General features: G+C 48.9%; 1 protein-coding gene across 3 annotated transcripts in view; it reads left to right on the forward strand.

The window, feature by feature from the left end:
* The window catches only part of LOC145360678 (AT-rich interactive domain-containing protein 3B-like), a 220,988-nt gene extending 193,764 nt beyond the window's left edge, over positions 1-27,224 (forward strand). For all 3 annotated transcript variants that reach the window (XM_080216032.1, XM_080216030.1, XM_080216031.1), the window contains 5 exons: positions 1,003-1,186; positions 2,229-2,473; positions 9,370-9,624; positions 22,170-22,259; positions 25,195-27,224. In XM_080216032.1, coding sequence (XP_080072158.1) covers positions 1,003-1,186; positions 2,229-2,473; positions 9,370-9,624; positions 22,170-22,259; positions 25,195-25,334 — 914 coding nt within the window. In that variant the 3' untranslated portion in view covers positions 25,335-27,224. The remainder of the gene's footprint in view (positions 1-1,002; positions 1,187-2,228; positions 2,474-9,369; positions 9,625-22,169; positions 22,260-25,194) is intronic.
* Positions 27,225-27,666: the final 442 nt, after the last annotated feature.

The following is a 27,666-nucleotide window of genomic DNA, read 5'->3' on the forward strand; positions in this document are numbered from 1 at the left end:
ACACCCGCTCCCTAACCCCTCGTCCCCACACCCGCTCCCTAACCCCTCGCCCCCACACCCACTCCCTAACCCCTCGCCTCCACACCCGCTCCCTAACCCCTCGCCCCCACACCCACTCCCTAACCCCTCACCCCCACACCCACTCCCTAACCCCTCACCCCCACACCCACTCCCTAACCCCTCACCCCCTACGCCAGCTCCCTAACCCCTCGCCCCCACGCCCGCTCCCTAACCCCTCACCCCTGACGCCCGCTCCCTAACCCCTCACCCCCTACGCCCGCTCCCTAACCCCTCACCCCCTACGCCAGCTCCCTAACCCCTCGCCCCCACGCCCGCTCCCTAACCCCTCACCCCCTACGCCCACTCCCTAACCCCTCACCCCCTACGCCCGCTCCCTAACCCCTCACCCCTGACGCCCGCTCCCTAACCCCTCACCCCCTACGCCCGCTCCCTAACCCCTCACCCCCTACGCCAGCTCCCTAACCCCTCGCCCCCACGCCCGCTCCCTAACCCCTCACCCCCTACGCCCACTCCCTAACCCCTCACCCCCTACGCCCGCTCCCTAACCCCTCACCCCCTACGCCCGCTCCCTAACCCCTCACCCCCTACGCCCGCTCCCTAACCCCTCACCCCCGACGCCCACTCCCTAACCCCTCAATTCACACCTCTTTAACCTGTGATTATCCTTTTCTCCACTCGCACTGTTTGTACTTGTAAAGATTAGATTACCTGTAAAGACCATTCTTCACTTTCCAAGCTGGAATTATCTTGCAGTTGTGTCTATATATGCCGTGTTTGTGAACCTACCTCCACTCACCTGATGAAGGAGCAGTGCTCCGAAAGCCCGTGATTCCACATAAACCTGTTAGACCTTCACCTGGTGGTGTGAGACTCCTTGTATCATGTGTGTAAGAGAGAGAGAGAGAGGAACATGCCCTGCGTTAGGGCTGGTGGAGTTTGAGGAGATGTGATGGAAACCCTTCCGCCCCTTTTGTCTTGCAGGGACGCCAGTGAACCGGATCCCCATCATGGCGAAGCAGGTCTTAGACTTGTACATGTTGTACAAGCTCGTCACGGAGAAGGGCGGACTGGTGGAAGTCATCAACAAGAAGATTTGGCGAGAAATCACAAAAGGCCTCAACTTACCTACCTCAATTACCAGTGCGGCCTTCACACTCAGGACCCAGTAAGTAGCCAGCGTTCTGTTTGACTGTCAGTGATCCGGCTGCTCTGGGACTTGCGCTCTTGCTACGTGTTGAATGGGTTCCCTTCAACAGAGCCATGTCCATCGCAAGGTGGTGGGGTTGGGGTGGTTAACACGAGGGTAGCAGGCACAAAGCAGCACCATCTTGTCAATTCGCAAATCACCCAAAGTACATTGGCCTTCCATTGAAACTGGGTCAAAAGGGGTAGCGCAGTGGTTAGCATGGCTGTCTCACGGCACTGGGGACCCAGGTTCAATTCCCTGCCTCGGGTCACTGACTGTGCACATTCTCCCCGTGTCTGCGTGGGTTTCCTCCCACAGTCTGAACGACATTTTGGTTAGGGTGCATTGGCCATGTTAAATTCTTCCTCTGTGTACCCGATGAAGGGATTTTCACAGTAACTTCATTGTAGTGTAAACAAGGATAGGACCTGGGTGGGATTGTTGTCAGTGCAGACTTGATGGGCCAAAATGCCTCCTTCTGCACTGTATGGATTCTATACCGTCAGCCATGATTTTATTAAGTGGCAGACTGGACATGAAGGGCTGAATGGCCTGCTACTGTTCTAATTCTTACGGGTCTTTAGTAAAGCCTTAAGTAAAATCAGCGGCATTCTGAATGCGGTTCAGTGCTGTTGTATGTTCCCTGCTTGAATTCCACTATAGGTTCAGTTTTACTTGATTACTCCTTGGCATTGATGACAAGATTGGCATTTACGCCCTACCCAGAATTAACTGCTTCATATCAGAGGGCAGTTAAGAGCCAGTGGATTCCCTTTGTATCCTGTCTCTATCTCAAGGAGATAGCAACCTGTATTATTCATTACAAAGTGAGCTCAGCCCACAGAATATAAGTTTGACATGAACCCACGATCCTGGTTGAGGCCATACAAAACTTGGCTATCAGTTTCTGCCTGGCGATTCTGCATGTGTCTTGAAGGCTGCCTTGGAGAACGCTTGCCTGCGGATCGGAGGCCGGCTACTCTTGTCTGACGTCTCCTCCTTTTTTTTTCCCGTTCTGCAGATACATGAAATACCTCTACCCGTATGAATGTGAAAAGCAATCTCTCAGCTCGCCCACGGAGCTCCAGGCAGCCATCGACAGCAATCGGCGGGAAGGCAGGAGACCCAGTTACAGCACAGCGCTCTTTGGCTACTCTCCAAGCTCCACCACCGCCCTCCTGTCCCCCGCCAAGGTCCACCTGTCCTCCGTGAATGTCCCCACCTCCAACGGTACCCACCTCTCTCCGGGCCTGTCCATCAAAAAAGGTAAGCGAGCTTGCCCAATCGGATGATCTAACCCCCCTAAATTTTGGGTCGTCTCGGCCAGGGACCGGTTGGAACCAAAGCCAGCATTTAAGAGTCTTGGCTCTTGTTATAATGTTTCCCTCAGTGCGATGTTGAAGCCTCCCCAAAAGAATACTTCCCCTCATAATCTTATACAAAAGCGTGTGAGGTAATAGGAAGCTACTAGCCTTGGAATTTGAAGCAAGTTGGGACACTATCCTGAACAGTTAACAGGTCTTTATCTCAAAACTGGTGACAACCTTATCAAAACAATTAACAAACTGAATAAAATCCCAATTGAATGCTGTTCGAACAAGACTCATTCAGGAATAATAGAACAAAGAAAATTACAGCACAGGAACAGGCCCTTTGGCCCTCCAAGCCCTTACTGACCACGCTGCCTAACTTAACTAAAACCTCTTATCCTTCCGGGGACCATGTCCATCTATTCCCAACCTATTCATGTACTTGTGGAGACGCCCCTTAAAAGTCGCTACCGTATCCGCTTCCACTACCTACCCCCCAGCAACAAGTTCCAGGCACCCACCACCCTCTGTGTAAAAAATCTGCCTCGTACATCTCCTTTAAACCTTGCCCCTCGCACCTTAAACCTGTGCCCCCTGGTAATTGACTCTTCGACCTTGGGGAAAAAGCTTCTCACTATCTAATAAAATAAATCCATATGGGATGTAGTCACTCTCAAATATAATTCCGGACGTCTGTTGGAAGTATGAACTTTTTTCTGATGCTTCCGTCTGGAACGCTCGCTGAGTTGGTATCTTTTTCTTTAGATGGTGATTTTCGGAAGATATATGTTACTGCAGGATTCTACATAAAGAGCCTCGCTTCTCCCACCTTCTGACTAAATAGGTGGCAAGCTTACTCTAACCATTATTCCCCCTTGTCCGGTTTATATACCTGGAATTGTCTCACAGTATTCCCACGATCTGAGTGGCTTGAGACTGTCAACAACACTCACCTTTGAATCCCATTGGTCCTGTGCCTCTGCGTACTTGCTTTATTGGTCCAATTCAAAAGCCTGTTTTGCTATGTTGGAATACTGACTTCTGGCTTTGATGCAGTGTTATAAAGACCTGCTTCTGCTGCCTGCAATTTAAACAGTTCAGCTTTGAACCCAAAACAGCTCTTCCTTTTCCCAGGCATTGATACAATCAGCTGTTAAAGAGACAATGCTATTTGACCTCCTCTCTCGGTCCCACCATCCCTCCTTCACATCCACACTCATCAAACACCACATTTCCAGCTTTATATATGCATCTTCATAACAGCCCCCCATATTTCTTTAACTACAAAAAGTCATGAATGTAGGCCAGTCCATCACGCAAACCAGCCTCCCATCTACTGACTCTGTCTACACTACCCTGCTGCCTCGGCAAAGCAGCCAGCATAATGAAGGGCTCTACGGGCATTCACTCTTCCACCTTCTTCCATCGGGAAAAGATACAAAAATCTGAGGTTACGTACCAACCGACTCAAGAACACTTCTTCCCTGCTGCCGTCAGACTTTTGAATGGATTTACCTTGCATTAAGTTGATCCTAGCTATGACTACATTCTGCACTCTCTTCTTTCCTTCTCTATGAATGGTATGCTCTCTCTTATAGCGCGCAAGAAACTTTTCACTGCATGTTAATACATCTGACAATAATAAATCAAATCAAATCAAAATCAAACTTCCCCCAGCTCCATAACCTCCAATTCTGGGGTCCTGTAACTCTGCAAGTTTCGTTGCTGCATTGTAGGCAGATGTACCTCCAGCTGCCAGGGGTCTATGCTCTGGAATTCTCTCCCTAAACCTGTCTGTTTCTCCACCTCGCCCATTTCCTTTGAGACTCTTTATAAAACCTACCAAGCGTTAGGACCCCTGTCCTAATATTTCCTTGATGACAAATGTCTGATTCTTTGAAGTGTTTTGTGATGTTGTAAATGCCACAAAAATGCAATTTTAACACCAGTTTTTCATCTGTTCCCATAGCTAGTAATTCCAGGAACAGCTCCTTAGTCTGTCTCCAGGAGGCTTTATAGATTGAGGTGCGCCACTCCATGCCAAGTGTGGCTGGTCAGCAGTCTTTCCCGCTCACACTGCCAGCCATTGATCTGTTTGGAAGGATTTTGCAGGTTGACACTCAACTTGTTTGACTGCGTTATGAACGCACCTTCCTTGCCCGTCAAGTTCTGGGGTAGGATTCGAACCCGGAACTTCTGGCTCGGAGGCCAGGACGCTAACCCCACTGTGACACAGGATCACCACAGAAGTGTAAGCTTTGTAAGGCACGGTGGTTAGCACTGCTGCCTCACAGCGCCAGGGACACAGGTTCAACACTGGATTTGGGTCACTGTCTGAGTGGAGTTTGAACATCCTCCCCGTGTCTGCGTGGGTTTCCTCCAGGTGCCCCGGTTTCCTCCCACAGTCTGAATGACGTGCTGGTTAAGTGCATTGACCGAACTGCAGCGATCCGGGGAATTTCACAATAACTTCATTGCAGTGTTAATGTAAGCTTTACTTATGACTAATAAATCAACTTTACTTTACTTTTACCCTGCTAATCCTCCTGAACTAAGGGGCAATTTAGCTTGGCCATTCCAACTAACCTAGACATCTCTGGACACTAAGGGACAATTTAGCATAGCCAATCCAACTAACCTGCACTCTTTGGACATTGAAGGACAATTTAGCATGGCCATTCCACCTAACCTAGACATCTCTGGACACTAAGGGACAATTTAGCATAGCCAATCCAACTAACCTGCACTCTTTGGATATTGAAGGACAATTTAACATGGCCAATCCACCTAACCTGCATACCTTTGGACATTAAGGGACAAATTAGCATGGCTAATCCCCCTACTCTATACATCTTTGGACACTAAGGAGCAATTTATTACAGCAAATCCACCTAACCTGCATGTCTTCGGATTGTGGGGGGAAACCGGAGCACTTAGAGGAGAACATGCAAACTCTGCACAGTCACCCGAGTCTGGGATTGAACCTGGTCCCTGGCACTGAGGCAGCAATGCTAACCACCGTGCCGCCCCCAGTAGATGTAGGGCAATAGGGGAGAACACTCCTTTGAATTGAACACGATGGGACCTCAAGCCTCTGTTTAACAGCTCTGTTGTAAGCGTGGTTGCACTCTGGTAGTTTAGCACTCCTTCAGCACAGCCCTAAATATGAGTGAAACCTGAACGTTATCACCTCTGACTCAAAGTGTGTACGTTGACAGCGCTAAACTGTAGACTTCACAGCAGGTGCCACAAGGAATGTAGTTCCTATCTTTCTGATTGCTGGGATAATATTAGTGCCGAGACTCTCCCCCCGCCATCCAGTCCCCTAAATGCAGTATTGTAACATTTCCCAATCACTCACATCTAATCATTATTGTCTGCTATTGCTCTGCGTGTGTTATTCCAGTCTTGGTTCAATGCCCTCAGCAATCTGCCGAGCATTTATCTACATGGGAATAAAGTGCATTTTTTTTTAAAGAAAAGGGCATGAAGGAATGTATGCTGTTGTGTTGAAATGTTAAGAATGTACCCTTTGAGTGTAGGTGCTGGTACATTGTCCTTGAGTGGTTCCAGGGGTTGGCGCAATAACACTAAGATGAATAAGATTTGATTTGATTAATTATTGTCATATGTATTAACATAGAGTGAAAAGCATTGTTTCTTACACTCTATACAGACAAAGCATAGCATTCATAGACAAGGAAAGGAGAGGGTGCAGAATGTAGTGTTACAGTCATAGCTAGGGTGTAGAGACCCAGCAACTTAATGCAAGATAGGTTCAGTCAAAAGTCTGACGGCAGCAGGGAAGAAGCTGTCCTTGAGTCGGTTGGTACGTGTCCTCAGAATTCTGTGCCCTTTTCTGGACAGAAGAAGGTGGAAGAGAGAATGTCCGGGGTGTGTGGAGTCCTTAATTATGCTGGCTACTTTTCTGAGGCAGCGGGAAGTGTAGACAGGGTCAATGGACGGGAGGCTGGTTTGGAGGGAAACAGAGTCACGGGTAACACTGAACAAATCTCACTAAGAAACAGCAATTGCTGGAAAATCTCAGCAGGTTGGACAGCATCTGTAGGGAGAGAATAGAGCCAACGTTTTGAGTCTGGATGATCCTTCCTCAGAGCTCCAATGGACCAATCAGGAGCATTCCAGGCCATACTGACTGAACCAATCAGGCCAGAGGGTTCGGGATGATACTGTGCCAATCAAATTGGAAAATCCCAAATGAAAGTGGGCCAATAATACTGGAGGACATCAGGTAAAAATAGTCCAATCAGAGTAGTGCATCCCAAGTGAAGGTGAGCCAATCAGACTAGAGGATTCCAGTTGAAATTGAGCCAATCAGACTGGACGATTTGAAGTAAAAATAAGCCAATTGGACTGGTGGATACCAGGTGAATATGAGCCAATCAGGCTGGACAATTCCAGATAAAATAAGCCAAACAGAGTGGAGGATTCAAGATTAAATAAGCCAGTCAGACTGGAGGATTTGAAGTCAAGATAAGCCAATCAGACTGGTGGATTCCAGGTGACCACGAGCCAGTCAGACTTGAGTGTCCTAGGTGTACTGAGCCCAGTTGGGTTGGGAGACGGTGTGGGGAGCGGTTTTGGGGATTGCCTGATGCAGGGGAACAGAGTGGCCTGGGCAGGGGAGGAGTGTGTGCAGCTGGTGAGGAGCCTGGGGTTCACTGGACAGCTGTTCACGGGGGGGGAGTCCTACGATCCACTGTCTCACACATTGCCCACCAGTTCCTCACACTGCTTACTCAAAGTGGGGCGCACCAGTGACCCAGCGACCCCGTCTATCCCCCACTCAACAATGAAGGTTCAAATCCCCCTCAGTCCTTTTCTCTGCTTTTCCTGCTAATCACCTCAGTGCCAGCGTATCCTTCGTACCTGGACCCAGTGGGTTTTGCAAGCGTTTTCAGATCAATTACAGCTGTACTTCCCTTTGATCTCTGTGGCAATCCCCTTAATCCCTCCTTTTGTTTCCTATTTATCTCCCGTTCTTTTAGAACCTTTTTATCTGATCAAATACATTGGCCCTTTTCACCCTGCTAACATAGCAGATAAGCGGGTGCAACAGAACAGGAATTGGTCCATTAAGCCTGTTTATGTAAATGGTAGCGGGTAGAAGGAGGCCATTTGGTCCATCGAGTCTTTTTTTAAGTTTACTTATAAGTGTCACAAGTGGCTTACATTAACACTGCAATGAAGTTACTGTGAAAATCCACTAGTCGCCACACTCTGTTCGGCTACACTGAGGGAGAATTTAGCACGGCCAATGCACCCTAACCAGCACGTCTTTCAGACTGTGGGAGGAAACCGGAGCACCCGGAGGAAACCCATGCAGACATGGGGAGAATGTGCAGTCTCCACAAAGACAGTGACCCAAGCCGGGGAATTGAACCCGGATCCCTGGCGCTGTGAGGCAGCAGCACTAACCATTATGCCACCGGTGAATTCTGTTTCTCCAGTTTGCACTGGGCCTTTGGTTAAGATCAGGCGTCAACATGAGCCCGAGATCAGATCCAATGTCTTATCCTGTCAGCTTCGATCTTGTGAGTCTCTCTTGTGGGGACCTTGAACTGGATTCAACTGGAGTTGGTTTGTGGAACGAACAAGAGGATATTACCCAGTCCACCCTGCACATTGGCTTTGTGATTTTAGGAATGGAATAAAGGATGTTTTTAAAATCCATGGAGAGAGGTATATTACTCTTGCCTTTTCTAGTATTTGGTGTTTTTATTTCAGATCTCCAACATTTGCAATATTTTGCTTTTACTTTTGATCTGCGTTGCTGGTCAGCAACTCACCAACTGGTAGAGAAACTTTTCTCCACCTAAACCCTGCACGATTTTGAAAAGCACCATTGAATCTCCACCAACTCCAACCTTGAATGTCCCATCAATTGCTGTTCTGTACCGAGTTCGGATCAAGCGTTAGAATCCCTGCAGTGTAGAGGGAGGCCACTCTGCCCATCGAGACTGCACTGAACCTCCAAAAGAACACTCTACTGAGACCCACTTCCCTTAGTCCCATAGCTGCACATATTTAGCATGGCCAATCCACATAAACTACACATCTTTGGACACTAAGGGCCAATCTAGCATGGCCAATCCACCTAAACTACACAACTTTAGACTGTGGGAGGAAACTGGAGCAGTCGGAGGAAACCCACACTGACACAGCAAGAATGTGTAAATTCCACACAGTCATCCACACAGATGGTTACACACACAAAATAGCCATCCAGTCTGTGTTATCCATAGAACATGTCACCCAGTCCCACTCCCCTGCCTTCTCCCCGTAACTTTAAATTTTATTTATCTTCCGATAGTGATCCAGTTCTCTTTTGAAAGTCTTGATTAAACCTGCCTTCAGTTGGATTGGCCATGCCAAATTACCCATTATGTTCAAAAATGTACAGCTTAGGTGGATTGGCCATGCTAAATTCTCCTTTAGAGTCCAAAGATGTGCATGTTAGGTGGATTGACCATGGTAAATTGCCCCTTGGTGTCCAAAGATGTGCAGGTTAGGTGGATTGACCATGCAAAATTGTCCCTTCAGGTCCAAAGATATACAGGTTAGGTGGATTGACCATGTTAAGTTGTCCCTTAGTGTCCAAAGATGTGTAGGTTGGGTGGATTGGTCATGCTAAATTCTTCTTTAGTATCCTGAGATGTGCAGGTTAGGTAGATTGTTAGCCCATTCCAGATCCTAACCACTTGCTGTGTTCAATTTGCTCAGGTCTCCATTGCTGCTGTGTGAATGATGGGGTGGGAGGGTGCGTGTGTGCCGTTGACCCTGGATGCCGTACAGCCCTGGCTCTTACCCGTGCCGGTGTTTCTCTTCCAGAGGAAGCAGCCGGGTCCTGCTCCTTGACGCCAAGCCGGATCCACGTCCCGCTGGCCCAGGGGGCCCACCACTCGGCCGCCGCCCAGGCCGTGACCCTGGAGCAGCTTCGGGAGAAGCTGGAGAGCGGGGAGCCGCCCGAGAAGCGGATGGCCAGATTCGCCGAGGGGCAGCAGCGGCTGATGCAGCAGGCCCTGCAGCAGAACCTCTTCGCCATGACAGCCCACGTGCCTATGAGCATCAAGATCAACAGCAAAGGTGAGGCCCTGGATCCAGCCGCATTCCGCGCTTCCCTCCCTGGCCCCTAGTGGGCGACGGTGGTGGAGTGGGGAAGTCATTAGATTAGCAATTGACAGAGCCAGGCTCTGGAAAAGATGCTGGAAAATCTCAGCGGGTCTGACAGTATCTGTGGAGAAAGAATAGAGCCAACCTTTCGAGTCTGGATGACCCTTCATCAGAGCTCGAATCGTTGGCTCTATACGCTCCCCACAGGTCCAGAAAGAAGTATCTCAACGTCAGGTTAAAGTCCAACAGGTTTATTTGGAATCACGAGCTTTCGGAGCGCTGCTCTTTCATCAGGTGAGTGATGGAGATTGGGGTGTTCACAGTAAGAAGTCCCACAACACTAGGTTAAAGTCCAACAGGTTTATTTGAGATCACGAGCTTTCAGAGCACTGCTCCTTCAGTCTTCTTGGAGATCCTGTCCACTTTGAGCTGGCTGTTTTCTTCACCTGATGAAGGAGCAGAGCTCCGAAAGCTCCAGATTCCGAATAAACCTGTTGGACTTTAACCTGGTGTGAGACTCCTTACTGAGCCCACCCCAGCCCAATGCCAGCATCGCCACATCATGGCCACAGATGTTGTCAGACCTGCTGAGATTTTCCAGCATTTGTTTCATATTCTGCCATTTGCAGTGTTTTGCTTTTGTCTTGCTGCTCTGGAGATACAGGTTCAAATCCCACAACAGCAGCTGGTGAGATTTAAGTTCCATTTCTCATTTAAATTCAATTAATAGCTCTGGAATACAAAGCTAATCTCAGAACTAGGCGATCAGGACAACTATCTGGTGTGTGTGTGTGTGTGTGTGTGAGTGTGTGTGTGTGTGTGAATATGAGTGTGAGTGTAAGTGTGTGAAGTGTGTGGTGGTGGAGTGTGTGTGCGAGAAACAAGGAGAGGGAAGAGAGACAGTGAGAGATATGGAGGGGGAAGAGAGAGAGAGACATGGAGAGCAGGAGAGACATGGTGAGGGGGAGAGAGAGTGAGACGTGATGGGGGGGGAGAGAGAGAGATGGAGAGGGGGGAGAGAGAGACATGGAGAGCGGGAGAGACAGAGCGAGAGACATGGTGAGGGGGAGAGAGAGTGAGAGACATAATGAGGGGGAGAGAGAGAGAGAGAGATGGAGAGGGGGAGAGAGACAGAGCGAGAGATATGGAGAGGGGGGAGAGAGAGACATGGAGAGGGGGAGAGACAGAACGAGAGACATGGTGCGGGGGAGAGAGAGTGAGAGACATAATGAGGGGGAGAGAGAGAGAGAGAGATGGAGAGGGGGAGAGAGACAGAGCGAGAGATATGGAGAGGGGGGAGAGAGAGACATGGAGAGGGGGAGAGACAGAACGAGAGACATGGTGCGGGGGAGAGAGAGAGAGGGAGAGGGAACGAGAGACTTGGTGAGGGGGAGAGAGAGAGAGCGAGAGACATGGTGTGGGGGAGAGAGGGAGAGAGAGACATGGAGAGGGAGAGAGCAAGAGACATGGTGAGGGGGAGAGAGAGGGAGCGAGAGACGTGGAGAGGGGAAGAGAGAGACGGAGAGAGAGTCATGGAAAGGGAGGGAAGAGAGAGTGAGAGACATGGAGAGGGGGAGACACGTTGTGAGTGAGAGTTCGAGAACTGGGGAGAGAGGGACATTGGGAGTGATAGAGAAATATTGAAGGGGTGATAAAGAAAGGGAAGAGAGAGACATTGAGAGGAGGAGGGGAGGAAAAACAGAGCAAGCAAGAGAGACATGGTGAGAAACACAGGCAGAAACAGGAGGGGGAGACAGAGGCATTGAGCAGATAGAGGATAGGGAAAGGAAATATACAGGAATGTGTGAGGTGGGGAATGAAGACCCAGAGAGTGCTGGTCAGACGCAGGGAGAAAGCAGAGAGCGAGTGGGGAAGAAACGGTTACAGGAAGAGGAGCGAGGGTTAGTCGAACCACAGCACACAGTAACTGGGTGCATAGAGGTGGTCTCCAGTAGAGATTATCAGTGAAACTTTGGGTGAATAGAACCTTCCAGACCAGGTCACAGGAAATGGGAGGGAAGAAAAGACACTGGTGAGGAAGACAAAGTCATCTTTACTGACATGCGGAATTCAGAAGATAAAGGATTTGGGCCCCTGAGATAATATTTGATACAATCTCGGTGGCAGTTAGTTGTATGAAGCAGCATTAAAACAGGCAATTATTCAGAGCCCCCTCACAGCCTCAGCGCTGTCCGTCTCTCGGCAAGATGGTGACAGCCAGCGACCATGGTAAGTTTCAAATCCAAGTCTTGTTTGGCTTTGGGGACCCATCCCTGATCCACCTGTCATCAGAGCAATTGTCCCAGTGAGCTGGCAGAGGGCTCAATGGACAGAGTGGCCTCCTTGGGTGCAGTGCCATTGCTGTGATGAATGAGGAAATAAATACCCAGTGAGGACAGATAGCTTTCCCAGGGCTTGTGTGTGTGTGTGTGTGTGTGTGTGTGTGTGTGTGTGTGTGTGTGTGTGTGTGTGTGTGTGTGTGTGTGTGTGTGTGTGTGTGTTCAATTTATATACGGTAGGTCCATTCAAAAGTCTGATGGCAGCAGGGAGGAAGTTGTTCCTGAGTCAGTTGGTACGTGACCTCAGCCTTTTGTATCTTTTTCCTGACGGAAGAAGAGAGAATGTCCCTTGTATTGGGGACAGTGAAAAGTATTGTTTCATTGTGCTATACAGACAAAGCATACCGTTCATAGAGTGCAGAGGAGAGAAGGAAAGGAGAGAGTGCAGAATGTAGTGTTACAGTCAACTTAATGCGAGGTAGGTCCATTTAAAAGTCTGACAGCAGCGGGGAAGAAGCTGTTCTTGAGTCGGTTGGTACGGGACCTCAGACTTTTGTATCTTTTTCCCGACGGAAGAAGGTGGAAGAGAGAATGTCCGGGGTGCGTGGGGTCCTTAATTATGAGGCAGCAGAAAGTGTAGACAGAGTCAGTGGTTGGGAGACTGGTTTGTGTGATGGATTGGGCTACATTCACGACCTTTTGTAGTTTCTTGCGGTCTTGGGCAGAGCAGGAGCCCAGACCAAGCTGTGATACACCCAGAAGGAATGCTTTCTATGGTGCATCTGTAGAACTTGGTGAGAGTCGTAGCTGACATGCCCAATTTCCTTAGACCAATTTCCTTAAAATCAACATGTCTCAATATCTTTTATCTGGTTAGGTGTCAAATTTTGTTTGATAATTTTCCAACGAAATGCCTTGGGGCTGGGGGTGGGGAGATGGAATTTGAGTACATTAACGTTTGAAAGGTAAATGCTCTCCAGCGAAGCTGTCTGCAGCTTACCTCAGCATCCTTCATAGAATCATAGAATCTGGCAGTGCAGAAAGAGGCCCTTCGGCCCATCGAGTCTGCACCAAGCACAATCCCACCCCAGGCCCTACCCCCATAACCTTACATATTATACCCACTCATCCCTCTAACCTACACATCCCTGGACATAAGGGGCAATTTCTTAGCATGGCCAATCAACCTAACCCACACATCTTTGGACTGATCATTGACGGGATCAGCTGGTGAGGTGATTGAGCCAATACAGTAATGGTGGGTCACCGTGTGCATGTACAACAATCCCTTCAGTCACCCCGCACCCCACCACCCCACTTCTCCCCCTAAAATCTATCCCTCGTGGCCCTGCAGGTTAAGCAGCCAGCATAATCAAGGACCCCACGCACCCCGGACATTCTCTCTTCCACCTTCTTCCATCGGGAAAAAGATACAAAAGCCTGAGGTCACATACCAACCGACTCAAGAACAGCTTCTTCCCTGCTGCTGTCAGACTTTTGAATGGACCTACCTCACTTTAAGTTGATCTTTCTCTACACCCTAGCTATGACTGTAACACTACATTCTGCACTCACTCCTTTCCTTCTCTATGAATGGTATGCTTTGTCTGTATAGCACGCAAGAAACAATACTTTTCACTGTACACTAATACATGTGGCAATAATAAATCAAAAGACTTAATTCTCTCAAGTACCCCCAGCCAATTTCTCTTTTAGAGATCTTTGTCTCCATTTCTCACAGCCGTAGCGGGTTTCAGATCATTACCCCACACAGTGGTGCAAAAACATTCTTCACCACATATCCATTCCGCGGGTGGGAAAGACTAGAACTCGAGGGCACAATCCCAGAGCGAAGGGACGCTCCTTAATAACTGAGATGAGGAGGAATTTCTTCAGCCAGAGGGTGGTGAATCTGTGGAATTCATTGCCACAGAGGGCTGTGGAGGTCGGGTCATTGAGTGTCTTTAAGACAGAGATTGATAGGTTCGTGATTGGTAAGGGGATCAAAGGTTACGGGGAAAAGACGGGAGAATGACGTTGAGAAACTTATGAGCTGTGATTGTATGGTGGAACAGACTCAATGGGCCAAATGGCCTGATTGTGATCTTATGGTCTAACTGTATAGTTGCTATTTGTTACTCTTGCCTCGATCTGTAAAATGTCATCGACCTTCTTTCCAATTACCACCCTTATCTCACCTTTACCCAATCCATCTATCTCTTCCCATCCAATCTGCGACTTTCATGGGAAGAGTGGGGATCGGAATCCTTCATTGGTGGAGCAGACTCGATGGGCCCAATGGCCTAATTCTGCTTCTGTACCCGATGGTCTTATTTGCAGAATAAATACGTGGGGTAGCGGGGATATAGGGTGCCCTGTCGCAGAGCTAGTGCAGCCATGATGGGCTGAGTGGCCTCCTTCTGCACTGTAGGGGTTACACAATCGGTTAGGCTTCTGCCGTGTTGTGAAACTGGACTCGATAAACACGGTCACTGAATGGTTGGTAACCCGGAAAAAAAAAAGAGGTTGCACAAGGCCAAAGGGGCTATATAAATGCGTTATTTTGTTGTTGTGCAAGTCACAGAATGGGAGAATTGTGACCTTGCAGTGTTGTTGGACCGGGGCCAAAGGTTTCCTTTTAATTGCCTTTATTACAGCTGTAATTTACTAACCTGTTATCGGCCCAGCGGGTAGTCGGTGATGTTTGCCAGACTGACCGTGACGGGCACATCTACTGAAGGAGCGCAAGAGATTCCCTGGAGCAGGAGTAGGCCATTCGGCCCCTCGGGCCTGCTCCGTCATTCAGAGACTTGCCTAAGGGAAGGACAGGATTGGCAGCTTAACGTTCCAGGATGCAGATGTTTCAGGCGGGAATGGGGGGGGGGAGGATGTAAATGGAGTGGGGGAGTATTGGATAAGGAGAATATCACAGCTGTACTGCGGGAGGACACCTCGGAGGGTTCATACAGTGAGGAAATATAGATGGGACTCAGGAATAGGAAGGGTGTAGTCACAATATTGGGGGTTTATTATAGGCTGCCCAACTGCCAGGGGGAGATAGAGGAACAGATATGTAGGCAGATTTTGGCTAGGTGTACAAGTAACAGGGTAGTTGTGGTGGGAGATTTTAACTTCCTCTGTATTGACTGGGGCTCAGTGCTAGGGGCGTAGATGGGGCAGAGTTTGGAAGGAGCACCCAGAAGGGCTGCTTGAAACAGTATGTAGACAGTCCAACAAGGGAAGGGGCCAGACTGGACCTGGTATTGGGGGAATGAGCCCAGTGGTCGATGTTTCAGTGGGGGAGCAGTTCGGGAATAGTGACCACAATTCAGTAAGCTTTAAGGTACTGATGGATAAAGTTAAGTGTAGTCCTCAAGTTAAGGTGCTAAATTAGAGAAGGGCTAATTGCAACAATGTTAGGCAGGAACTGAAGAAGGTAGATAGGGGACAGATGTTTGAGGGCAAATCAACATCTGGCATGTGGGAAGCTTTCAAATGTAAGTTGATAGGGATTGAGGACTGGCCCATTCCTGTGCGGATGAAGGATAAGTATGGTATGGTTTGGGAACCTTGGATAACGAGAGATATTGTGAGCCCAGTCAAAGAGAAAAAGGGAGCATTTGTCAAAGCTGGGAGGCTGGGAACACACAAAGCAAGCGTGGAACACAAGGAAAGTAGGAAGAAACTTAAGCAAGGAGTAAGGAGGGCTAACAGGGGTCATGAAAAGTCATTAGCCAGCAGGATTAAGGGAAATCTTGAGGCTTTTTATACATTTATAACTAGCAAGAGGGCAGCCAGGGAGTGGGTTGGCCCACTCAGGAGAGGGAATCTATGTGTGGAGCCAGTGGAAATGGGCGAGGTATTAAATTTTTACTTTGCGTCAGTATTCACCAAAGAGAAGGACTCGGTGGATGATGACTCTGGGAAAGGCTGTGTGGATAGTTTGAGTCATAATTGAGATCAAAAAGGAGGAGGTATTGGAGTTCTTGAGAAGCACTAAGTAGACAAGTCCCCAGGGCTCAGAATACTGAGACAGGCAAGGGAGGAAATCGCTGGGGCCTTGAGAGAAATCTTTGTATCCTCACTGGCTACAGGGGAGGTCCCAGAGTATTGGAGAATAGCCAACGTTGTTCCTTTGTTTAAGAAGGGTAGCAAGAATAATCCAGGTAATTACAGGCTGGTGAGCCTTACAGCAGTGGTAAGGAAATTATTGGAGAGGATTCGTCGAGACAGTACTTACTCCCACTTGGAAATAAGTGGACGTATTTGTGAGATGGTTTTGTGAAGGGGAGGTTGTATCTCACTAACTTGATCGAGTTTTTCGAGGAAGTGACGAAGATGATTGACGAGGGTAGGACAGCGGATGTTGTCTACATGGACTTCAGTAAGGCCTTTGACAAGGTCCCTCATGGCAGACTGGTGCAGAAGGTGAAGCCGTATGGGATCAGAGGTGAGCTGGCAAAGTGGATACAAAACTGGTTCGGCCAAAGAAGACAGAGGGTAGCAGGGGAAGGGTGTGTTTCTGAATGGAGGGCTGTGACAAGTGGCGTTCCTCAGGGATCAATGCTGGGACCTTTGCTGTTTGTAATATAAATAATTTGGAAGATAATGTAACTGGTTTGATTAGTAAGTTTGCGGGCGACACAAAGGTTGGTGGATTAGCGGATAGCGATGAGGACCATCAGAGGATACAGCAGGATATAGATCGGTTGGAGACTTGGGCAGAGAGATGGCAGATGGCGTTTAATCCAGACAAATGTGAGGTGATGCATTTTGGAAGGTCTAATATAAATAGGAAATATACAGTAAATGGCAGAACCCTTAAGAGTATTGATAGGCAGAGGGATCTGGGTGTACAGGTACACAGGTCACAAAGTGGCAATGCAGGTGGAGAAGGTAGTCAAGAAAGCATACGGCATGCTTGCCTTCATCGGCTGGGGTATTGAGTTTAAAAATTGGCAAATCATGTCGCAGCTTAATAGAACCTTAGTGAGGCCGCACTTGGAATATAGTGTTCAATTCTGGTCACCACACTACCAGAGGGATGTGGAGGCTTTGGAGAGGGTACAGAAAAGATCTACCGGTGTGTTGTCTGGTATGGAGGGCATTAGCCATGAGGAGAGATTGGAGAAACTTGCTTTGTTCTCACTGCAATGACGGAGGTTGAGGGGCGGCCTGATAGAAATCTACAAGATTATAGGGGCATGGATAGAGTGGATAATCAGAAGCTTTTTCCCAGGGTGGAAGAGTCAATTACTCGGGGGCACAGGTTTAAGGTGTGAGGTTTAAAGGAGATGTACAAGGCAAATTATTTACACAGAGGGCAGTGGGTGCCTGGAACTCACTGCCGGGGGAGGCAGTGGAAGCAAGTTTTAAAGGGCATCTTGACAAATACATGAATAGGATGGGAATAGAGGGATGTGATCCCCAGAAGGGTGGAGGGTTTTAGTTCAGTTGGGCAGCATGGTCGGTGCAGGCTTGGAGGGCTGAAGGGCTGTAATCTTCTTTGTTCTTTGTAAAGCCAATCTGGATTGGCCATGCTAAATTGCCCCTGAGTGTAAAAAGATGTGCTGGTTCGGTGCATTGGCCGTGCTAAATTCTCCCCCAGTGTCCCCGAACAGCAGTGTGATGATTAGGAGATTTTCACAGTAACTTCACTGCAGTGTTAGCCTACATGTGACACTAATAAATGAACTGTGAATTCTTAATAACTTCAAACATTAGTCTCACCAACCGGGGTATCAGCCTCACGAGCCTTCACTGCAAGAGACCTAAACTGCACACAGTCCCCCTGGGGGGGTCCCACCAAGGCTCTGTGTAATGGTTTCGAGCGCTGATGACTCTTTTGGGTCATTGGTCAACTGTGCCTCAGATTAAGTCACGAGAAAGTTGCTAACTAGACATTTGTTAATCGAGTGTTCCCTCTCACAGAAATACTGCCAAAAACAAACGCAGCATTCAATTTTGATTAGATTTATTATTGTCACATGTATTGGGATACAGTGATAAGTATTGTTCCTTGCGTGCTATACAGACAAAGCATACCGTTCATAGAGAAGGAAAGGGGAGAGTGCAGAATGTAGTGTTACAGTCATAGTTAGGGTGTAGAGAAAGATCAACTTAATGTGAGGGAGGTCCATTCAAAAGTCTGACAGCAGCAGGGAAGAAGCTGTTCTTGAGTCGGTTGGTCCGTGAGCTGAGACTTTTGTATCTCTTTCTCGTCGGAAGAAGGTGGAAGAGAGAATGTCCGGGGTGCCTGGGGGTCCTCAGTTATGCTGGCTGCTTTGCCGAGGCAGCGGGTAGACAGAGTCAGTGGGTGGGAGGTTGGTTTGCCTGATGGATTGGGCTACATTCACAACCCTTCCTGGGCAGATCTTGGGGCAGAGCCATCCCAAGCTGCGATATATCCGGAAAGGATGCTTTCGATGGTGCATCTGTAAAAGTTGGTGAGAGTCATCGCGGACGTGTGTGTTCATTTAATATACGGTGGGTCCATTCAAAAGCCTGACAGGAGCAGGGAAGGAGCTGTTCTTGAGTCGGCTGGTGCGTGAGCTCAGACTTTTGTATCATTTTCCCGAAGGTAGAAGGTGGAAGAGAGAATGTCCGGGGCGCCTGGGGGTCCTTAATTATACTGGTTGTTTCGCGGAGGCATCGGGAAGTGTAGACAGGCTCCGCTGTGGTACTGTGGGTGGTTATGTTACCGCTGCCTTGCTCTGGAGGGGCTGGGTAATATTAATCTAGGGAGGATCTCTTTGATTCTCGCTGAGGTGGTTTGAGAATTTGAATTCAGCTGAGGAGTCATTTGGAAGGCAAAAGACACAACATCACTCGGAACAAACCAGGTGCGGAGTCTGTGAGATTGTTGATGAAGAGCGAACTGGCTCAGAATACTGTGTGCGCTTTGGCCCAGCACCTTCCGGGGGTGTTTAGGGGGTGTTTAGGGGGTGGGGGGGGGGGGGGGGTGTGGGGGGTGGGGGGGGGCGGTGTGCCCACTGGGTGCCGAGGGGATTCGCACCAGGTAATCTCTAGGGGTGAGGTTCTTCATTTGGAGTGGGGAAGGTGGGAGTTGTTCTCCTTGGAGCAAAAGGGGTTGAGGGGTAAGTTTTTTTTTTAAAAATTCCGTCGTGGAATGTCGGCAAGGCACGGATTGGGTATCCACAAGTGAGCGGGCACAGTGGGTTGGCACCGGGGGGACCCAGGTTCGATTCCCGGCTCGGGTGACTGTCCGTGTGGAGTTCGCGCGTTCTCCCCGTGTCTGCCTGGGTTTCCTCCGGGTGCTCCGGTTTCCTCCCGCAGTGCGAAGGAGGGTGCTGGTTAGATTGATTGATTGACCAATCTAAATTGACCCCCAGTGTCGGGGGAATTGGCAGGGTAAATGTGTGGAGTTACGGAAATAGGGTCTGGATGGAATTGTGGGCAGTGCAGACTCGATGGGCTGAATGGCCTCCTTCTGCACTGTCGGGATTCTATGATTCTAACTCCTCCCTATGTAACTCGGAAGTTTGGGGAGGTGCATTGTTGGTGGGGGGGGGGGGGGGGGTCCGGTTTCTGTGACTGCTGTCCCATGAAGCGCTTCGGGGCGTTATAAGGGCAGTTAAAGGCGCAACGTTAATGCAAGTTGTTGTTGTGGTGCTTTTGGGTGTTGTGGGGGGGGGGGCCATTCTGTGACAAAAGGACCCGACTCCCGAGTGACAGCCTCGAGCTGCTGCGACTGGAGTGAGGGTTTGATGCCACCCTGTGGTTAGTCAGGGAAGTTCATCAGGCTCTCATTTATTGACCACCCCAGTCAGTCAGCGTATCTGTCCCATTCAGTGGGGACTTTGCCAGAATCAAGGCCGTTACTAGCTCTTACTTTTCGTTTGCTGGCCAGCGTCGCGCGACGATTTGACTCACTTTTGATCGCTGTTCTTTTTCCCACGGCTGCTTCACTTGCAAAGGATGCCAGCCCCTGTTGGGAGTGACCTGAACCAAGAGCACTGAGCAGTTCAAGTTCCACTCCCTGCTGTGTGAGAGTGGGCAGGCAGTGGGGAAGGTCGATCGCTGCCAGCTTCTCTGAGTTAACCAGGAAGAAATCAAAGCTCCCATTTTGGATTGCACTCCTTAATTTGATTCGATTTATTATTGTCACCTGTATTAACATACAGTGAAAAGTATTGTTTCTTGCACGCTATACAGACAAAACATACCGTTCATAGAGAAGGAAAAGAGAGAATGCAGAATGTAGTGTTACAGTCATAGCTAGGGTGTAGAGAAAGATCAGCTTAATACGAGGTAGGACCATTCAAAAGTCTGATGCCAGCAGGGAAGAAGCTGTTCTTGTGTCGGTTGGTATGTGACCTCAGACTTTTGTATCTTTTCCCCAGCGGAAGAAGGTGGAAGAGAGAATGTCCGGGATGAGTGGGATCCTTAATTATGCTGGCTGCTTTTCAGAGGCAGCGGGAAGTGTAGACAGTCGATGGATGGGAGGCTGGATTGTGTGGTGGATTGGGCTACGTTTATGACCCTTTGTAGTTCCTTGCGGTCTCGGGCAGAGCAGGAGCCCATACCAAGCTGTGATACAACCAGAAAGAATGCTTTCTATGGTGCATCTGTAAAAGTTGGTGAGAGTCATGGCAGACGTGCTGAATTTCTTTAGTCTTCTGAGAAAGTAGAGGCGTCGGTGGACTTTCTTAACTATATTGTTGAGATAGGGGGGACCAGGATAGGTTGTTGGTGATCTGGACACCTGAAGTTCTCGACCATTTCCACTTCATCTCCTTTGATGTAGACGGGGACATGTCCTCCACTGTGCTTCCCAAAGGTGATATCTCCTTTAGTTCACCGGCACCACCTGTTGGATGTATGTGGTGTGTGTGCGGGTTTCATGCGTGTAAACATGTGCGTAGGTTTGCATGTACATTGAGTGAGAAGGAGGACCAAGCTCAACTGTGATGCCTGCCGTAGTCGAATAACCCAGTGATGCTGACCCTTGAAGAATGTCTGAGATGTCCTTTATCCAGAGGCTGATCTAAAGCTGCGCCTGTAATAGCCCTATTTCAGACACGGAATATGTAGTGTGTGGAATGGCAACTGGTGCAGTGGGGATTGGTTTCAGAGGTTGGGTCAGAACAGGAGCTCCCGTACTCCGAATGGTTAATTTGTTCATGAGATTTAAGCATTGTTGGTCAGAGCAACGTTTCCTTTGCCCACCCCTCCATCAATTCATAGAACCTTTATTCAGAGATTGTCCCCTAGAGAAGGTAGTGGGTGGGCCGCCTTCTTGAACCAAATGGGTCCATTCAATGTAGGTACACCCACAGTGCTGTTAGGGAGGGAGTTCCGGGATTTTGACCCAGCGACAGTGAAGGAGCGGCCGATGATAGTTCCAAGAAAGGATAGTTGAGTGACTTGGAGGGTAACTTGCAGGTGGTGCTGTTCCCCCATGTGTCTGCTGCCCCTTGTCCTTCTAGAGGGCATGAGATAGGAAGGTGCTGTCGAAGGAGCCTTGGTGAGTTGCTGCAGTGTGGGTGGTACACGCGGCTGCCACCCTGCATTGTTGGTGGAGTTGAGGTGAAGATTTAAGGTGGGTTCCTTGACACTGTTACTGAACTCCCCATCCATTGACTCTATCTACACTTCCCTAGAAAAACAGCCAGCATAAATTAAGGACCCAATGCACCCCAGACATTCTCTCTTCCAGTTCCTTCTGTCGGGGAAAAAGATACAAAAATCTGAGGTCACATGCTAATTGACTCAAGAACAGCTTCTTCCCTGCTGCCATCAGACTTTTGAATGGACCTATCTGGCATTAAGTTGATCTTTCTCTACACCCTAGCTGTGACTGTAACACTACATTCTGCACACGCTCCTTTCCTTCTCTATGAACAGTATGCTTTGTATAGCACACAAGAAACAATGCTTTTCACTGTATACTAATGCACGTGACAATAAAAAGTCAAATCAGATTTTACTCAAATGAGAAGACTTCTGTTTTTGAGTCTGAAATTCCCACAGATTAAGAATAGTGTACAGTTTCTTTCCAATTGGTCTTTTTTATCTTTACACTAGCTACACCCCAGCAGGTAAGCGTTTGAGAATGTTTACAATTCCACGATGGACGCCGCTCATAAAAATGGCCGCTCATAAAAAATGGCCACTCATAAAACATGGCCGCTCATGTCTCTGCTTTATCCCTCCCCCTCTCCCCCCACCCCCCCCCCACCCTTTCCCTCCGCTTCCCTTTCCCTTTTCCTTCTCCAGATGATCGTCAGGAGCTCGCGTTGAACTTGTCCACGAACGGGATCAGCAGCATTAATATGTCCATTGAGATCAACGGCACTCTCTACACAGGTAAGGTGCAAACGCCCTCTCGGTCCGTGGGCTTCGGGTCAAAGGTCAGAGGTGATAAAAGTAGGGCCTTCAGATGAACCTGACTCTGGCTAAGAAGGGCCAGGCCTGGCCACCCATGCGGATCTGTGGCACTCAGTGTTTCCAGCGCAACTCTCCCGTTCAGTACCTTTCCAAACCTGACGCACACTGTCGGAGAATTTACATGTTTTATACTTCACATATCTCTTGGCACCTGATCCCAGATTATCCGTCCGGACTTTACGTTAAGGGTGGGTGGGGTGGTCAGTGGTTTTGCTAGTTCCCCGCGCCCAAGCATTTGTGGGGTGCACTTGCTGGGATCTCCCTGTGCACACTCTACCCTCAGGCAATTCTGCTGGTCTTTTAATTGTCCATGCCGTAGCCCCAGGGCCCTTCTGCTTCAGAAAGCACCCGTCAAACAGGCAAGTGTTGCTTTTATTTGAAGGAAAAACAACATCAAGCCAGAAACGTAATGGTTAAAAGTATGATTCTTAGGTCAGTATTGGGTTCAGCGACAAGGAGTAAGTAGAGTAAGAACATAAGAATTAGGAGCAGGAGTAGGCCTCTCTCCGTCATTCAATAAGATCATGGCTAATCTTTTCGTGGACTCAACTCCACTTACCTGCCCTCTCACCATAACCCTTAATTCCTTTACTGTTCAAAAATTTATCTAGCTTTGCCTTAAAAACATTCAACTGAGTGACAGCCAGTCGGGTGGGAATACAAAGCTCAAAGTTCATAAGATATAGGAGCAGAATTGGGCCATTCGGCCCGTCGATGCCGCTGCGCCATTCGATCATGGCTGATATGCTCCTCATCCCTGCCTTCTCCCCGTAACCCTTCAACCCATTAAAAATCTGTCCAGCTCCTCCTTAAGTTTGCTCACTGTCCCAGGATCTTTGGGGTAGGGAATTCCACAGATTCACAACCCTGTGGGAGAAGTAGTTTCTCCTCCAACTCTCCCCCTTATCCTAAGACTGTGACCTCTTGTCCGAGAATGTCCCACCAGAGGAAGCATCCGCTCCATGTCTACTTTTTCCAGACCTTTTATCATCGAAGCTGGTCCCTTTGCCCGTCGCTGCCAGGATATTCTAACCCCGTGTTGGTCAATGTCTCCCTCTGACTCACCCTGAGCCCTGGGGGAAAAGAAAATCACTATTGGAAAAAACCAACGACCTCAGTCCTGATTTACAACATGGCCAGTCTGAGAAGATTTCTTGGCGGTTTTGCCCAGAAAGAACCATTCTCTCCCCGGACTCGGCTGGTCAAACGCGTCGGTACCAAGTTAGTAAAGCTGGTGGGTAGGCCAGATGTACACCTAGATGCTAATGAGGTACCTTGTGAAAACTGGTTACCGTTCGAACATAAATGGTGGCCAATTTGTGCCCAGCCAGCTCCCAGAGACAGCAATGTGAAAACGACCAGATATCCCGGTTATTTGACATCAGTTGGTGGAAAAATATTGACCGGTTGATGCTCCAGGGTCACCCATGTGGTGGTTTGGATGTGCCATTTAGAGACATTCCATAAAATCCCTACAGCTCTCTGGAAGAGCATTCCACCCAGGACCTCCCTTCCACCCTATCCCTGTAAACCATGAATTTACCATGGCTAATCCACCCGTCTTTGGACACTAAGGGACAATTTAGCATGGCCAATCCACCTAACCTGCACATCTTTAGACACTAAGGGACAATTTAGCATGGCCAATCCACCTAACCTGCACATCTTTAGACACTAAGGGACAATTTAGCATGGCCAATCCACCTAACCTACACATCTTTGGACACTAAGGGGCAATTTAGCATGGCTAATCCACCTAACCTGCACATCTTTAGACACTAAGGGGCAATTTAGCATGGCCAATCCACCTAACCTACACATCTTTAGACATTAAGGGGCAATTTAGCATGGCCAATCCACCTAACCTACACATCTTTAGACACTAAGGGGCAATTTAGCATGGCCAATCCACCTAACCTGCACATCTTTAGACGCTAAGGGGCAATTTAGCATGGCCAATCCACCTAACCTACACATCTTTAGACGCTAAGGGGCAATTTAGCATGGCCAATCCACCTAACCTACACATCTTTAGACGCTAAGGGGCAATTTAGCATGGCCAATCCACCTAACCTACACATCTTTAGACGCTAAGGGGCAATTTAGCATGGCCAATCCACCTAACCTACACATCTTTAGATGCTAAGGGGCAATTTAGCATGGCCAATCCACCTAACCTACACATCTTTAGACGCTAAGGGGCAATTTAGCATGGCCAATCCACCTAACCTACACATCTTTAGACGCTAAGGGGCAATTTAGCATGGCCAATCCACCTAACCTACACATCTTTAGATGCTAAGGGGCAATTTAGCATGGCCAATCCACCTAACCTACACATCTTTAGATGCTAAGGGGCAATTTAGCATGGCCAATCCACCTAACCTGCACATCTTTAGATGCTAAGGGGCAATTTAGCATGGCCAATCCACCTAACCTACACATCTTTAGACACTAAGGGGCAATTTAGCATGGCCAATCCACCTAACCTACACATCTTTAGACACTAAGGGGCAATTTAGCATGGCCAATCCACCTAACCTGCACATCTTTGGACTGTGGAAAGAGGCCGGAGCACCCGGAGGAAACCCATGCAGACACGGGGAGAATGTGCACACAGAGAATGACCAACACCGGGAATCGAACCTGGTTCCCTGGCATTAGCAGTGCTAACCACTGTGCCTCTGTCACCATGAGCAGTGACCAGGTTTCGTAAAGTACCTCACTGGGACATCTTGAGGCAGTGACAGGCGCTACGTCAGCGCAAGAGTTTTCTCTTTGTTCTTTTTCCCTGTTGGGGTTTGAAGCGGACGGGGTAAACAGAATGCAAACCTTATTCTTTATCCCCACACAGGAGTGCTGTTCGCTCAGAGACCAGCTGTGCACGTGATCGCGGGACCCAGCAGCACCACCTCTGGCTCGCAGAGCACCTCCAGTCCTACCTCCGTCAAGGGCCCCACCTCCGCCGAGCCCTCCACCAGCGGCTCCCCCTGATGGTGGCCCTCCGCGTCAGCAGATGGACTTGTCCCGATTGTATTTTTCTAGAGTAAGGACAGGGAAGAGAAGAAAGCGGGGGAGGAGGAAAAAGGAAATGCAGGAAAAAAAAGATTACAGAAAAGGATTGCACAGATCACTTCAACTCAAGGAACCGAGGTGACAATTCATTTTAGCCGATCTCGTACGGTGTTGCACAGGGAGAATTCAAAAACCGAGTGTTGTCTTCAGGTTAAAAAGGGGGCAGAAGGTTAATAAGACCTGGATTTGCCAACGTAAATCCTTCCCCCATTTTATGTACAGTTCTTATTTTTATATATCCATTATGCATTTATACGTCTACATTTATAACGGGAATTAGCCCTGTGTCAGTTTGCCACTCTTGTGGTTACGCCCTCCTGCCAGTAGTGGGGCTGCGGTGCCACCATTGGTGGGAGGGCGTAATCGCAGCGTGACACCTTTACATGGATGATTCCCATTGTAAAGCTGGCCACCGGCATTCATAATGGGAACAGCTGTCAGGAAGTGCATGCGAGCGCAAGATTTTTTTTAATATATTATAAATATGCAGCCAATTATATGTGTGATTTTAATTTGACTTACCTTCAAGTGACAGCGTCCCTTTTGTTGCCCTCTGGCAACTGTTCAGAGGTCACAAAGGAAGAGGTGCAGGGTAAGATTGTGGTCATTTTTCACTGCAGTCCGAACAATCAGCAACTTCTCTAACAATCTAATCAGGAAGGAACTCCAAACTTGACAACGTTTCGTTGCAATTTGATTACTCAATTTATAGAATGACAATGAAGTACCAATGGTGAGGCCCTTGCGTTGGGTCCTCATGTCTGTCTTTCTCTGGGCTGGGAGTCCATAGGCATCGCTTCCCTCCAGCCATGTTTGCCCAGGTTCTGAGTGACAGCAGATAGAATTCCTACAGTGCAGAAAGAGGCCATTCGGCCCATCAGACCTGCACTGACAACGATCCCACCCAGATCCCATCCCCGTAACCCCCACTGTATTTACCCTGCTAATCCTCCTGACGCTGAGGGACAATTTAGCATGGCCAATCAACCTAACCTTCGGACTGCCCCTGCGCCGGCCATCGCACCAGGACCTAATCTACACCTTTTTCGGTGTCTGCCTTAGCTCAGTGTGTAGCTCTTTTCCTTCCTGGGCCCACAGGGGTTGAGGATTCAAGTTCCGCTGACCCGAGTGCCAATTCTGGGCTGACCCTCCCGGCGCAGCGCTGGGGGAGTGCTGCACTGCCGGAGGTGCTTTTACTTGGACGGGACGTAAAACCCCCATCCACCCTCTTGGGAGGTTACGTGGCAGATTACATGGCCACCATTACGAGGGGGACTTCTCCCCTCAGCATCCTGGCTAATTTTTATCCCACAACCACTGTCAGATGGATAATCTATTGACTACCTCAGTGCTGGCTATGGGATCTCCCTCTCCGCACATTGGCTCCAATATTTCAAGGACCCCCATTGGTTGAGAATCCCTAATATTATAAATCCAAGTCTTTCTTTGTTACCCAATGGGCGGGATCTTCCTCCCCCCTCAATCCCGTGTTTCACAGTGGCTGGAACTAGCTCCCTGGTGATGGTATCTTAAGGGGTTTCCTATCCAACGCACCCCTCACTGCCGTGGTGGGGGCACCTTGTTAGCGGGACTGTAAGACCCCCACCAGCGTGAGTGACAGCGAGATCTTGCCATGTAGGAGACAGCGGGTGGGAGGAGGCCACTCTGGCTGATTGCCCTTCCCCTCCCTGCTAGCCCCGGGTGTTGGGCGGGTGGATGCTGGAGTTAAGAATAGCGTGTCTACTAGATTGAACGTGGGGATGAGCTGGCTCCTAACCTCTGCTCAGACGTGGAAGCAAAAAGTATTGTCTTGGAGGGGGAGTCGGGGGGGTTGGGGGGGGGCTTGGGGCTGAGATTGGGGACTGTGTGTGTGTGTGTGTGTGTGTGTGTGTGTGTGTGTGCAGCATTCCCATGTGGGTGCTGAATGTACACAAATGAGTACACGTTGCCCGTGTACAGAGGGAGTACCATTGGGGAAGCACTAATGGTACAAGCCCCCACTTCCCCTTGTCCTGACATGGCACTTATATTGCGGACGGGGACACAATACTTGTATTAAGAAACAATATCATGTTTTGCGGTCACTCGGTTCGCCTTAATCACTCAGGAGGGCGGATTTCCCCCTGACTATCTAGATACAGGCCTTTGACCAAGAGACCGAGGGCAGCAATTTGATAGTACACACGCTCTGACGCTTTTCTAAGGCAGGTTGTCAGACAGCCAATGTTGGGAGGACTTCCGAGAGACAATT

The sequence above is a fragment of the Carcharhinus amblyrhynchos genome, chromosome 32 (genome assembly GCF_965287045.1).
Source record: "Carcharhinus amblyrhynchos chromosome 32, sCarAmb.v2.hapA, whole genome shotgun sequence".
In the NCBI taxonomy this organism is placed as follows: domain Eukaryota; kingdom Metazoa; phylum Chordata; class Chondrichthyes; order Carcharhiniformes; family Carcharhinidae; genus Carcharhinus; species Carcharhinus amblyrhynchos.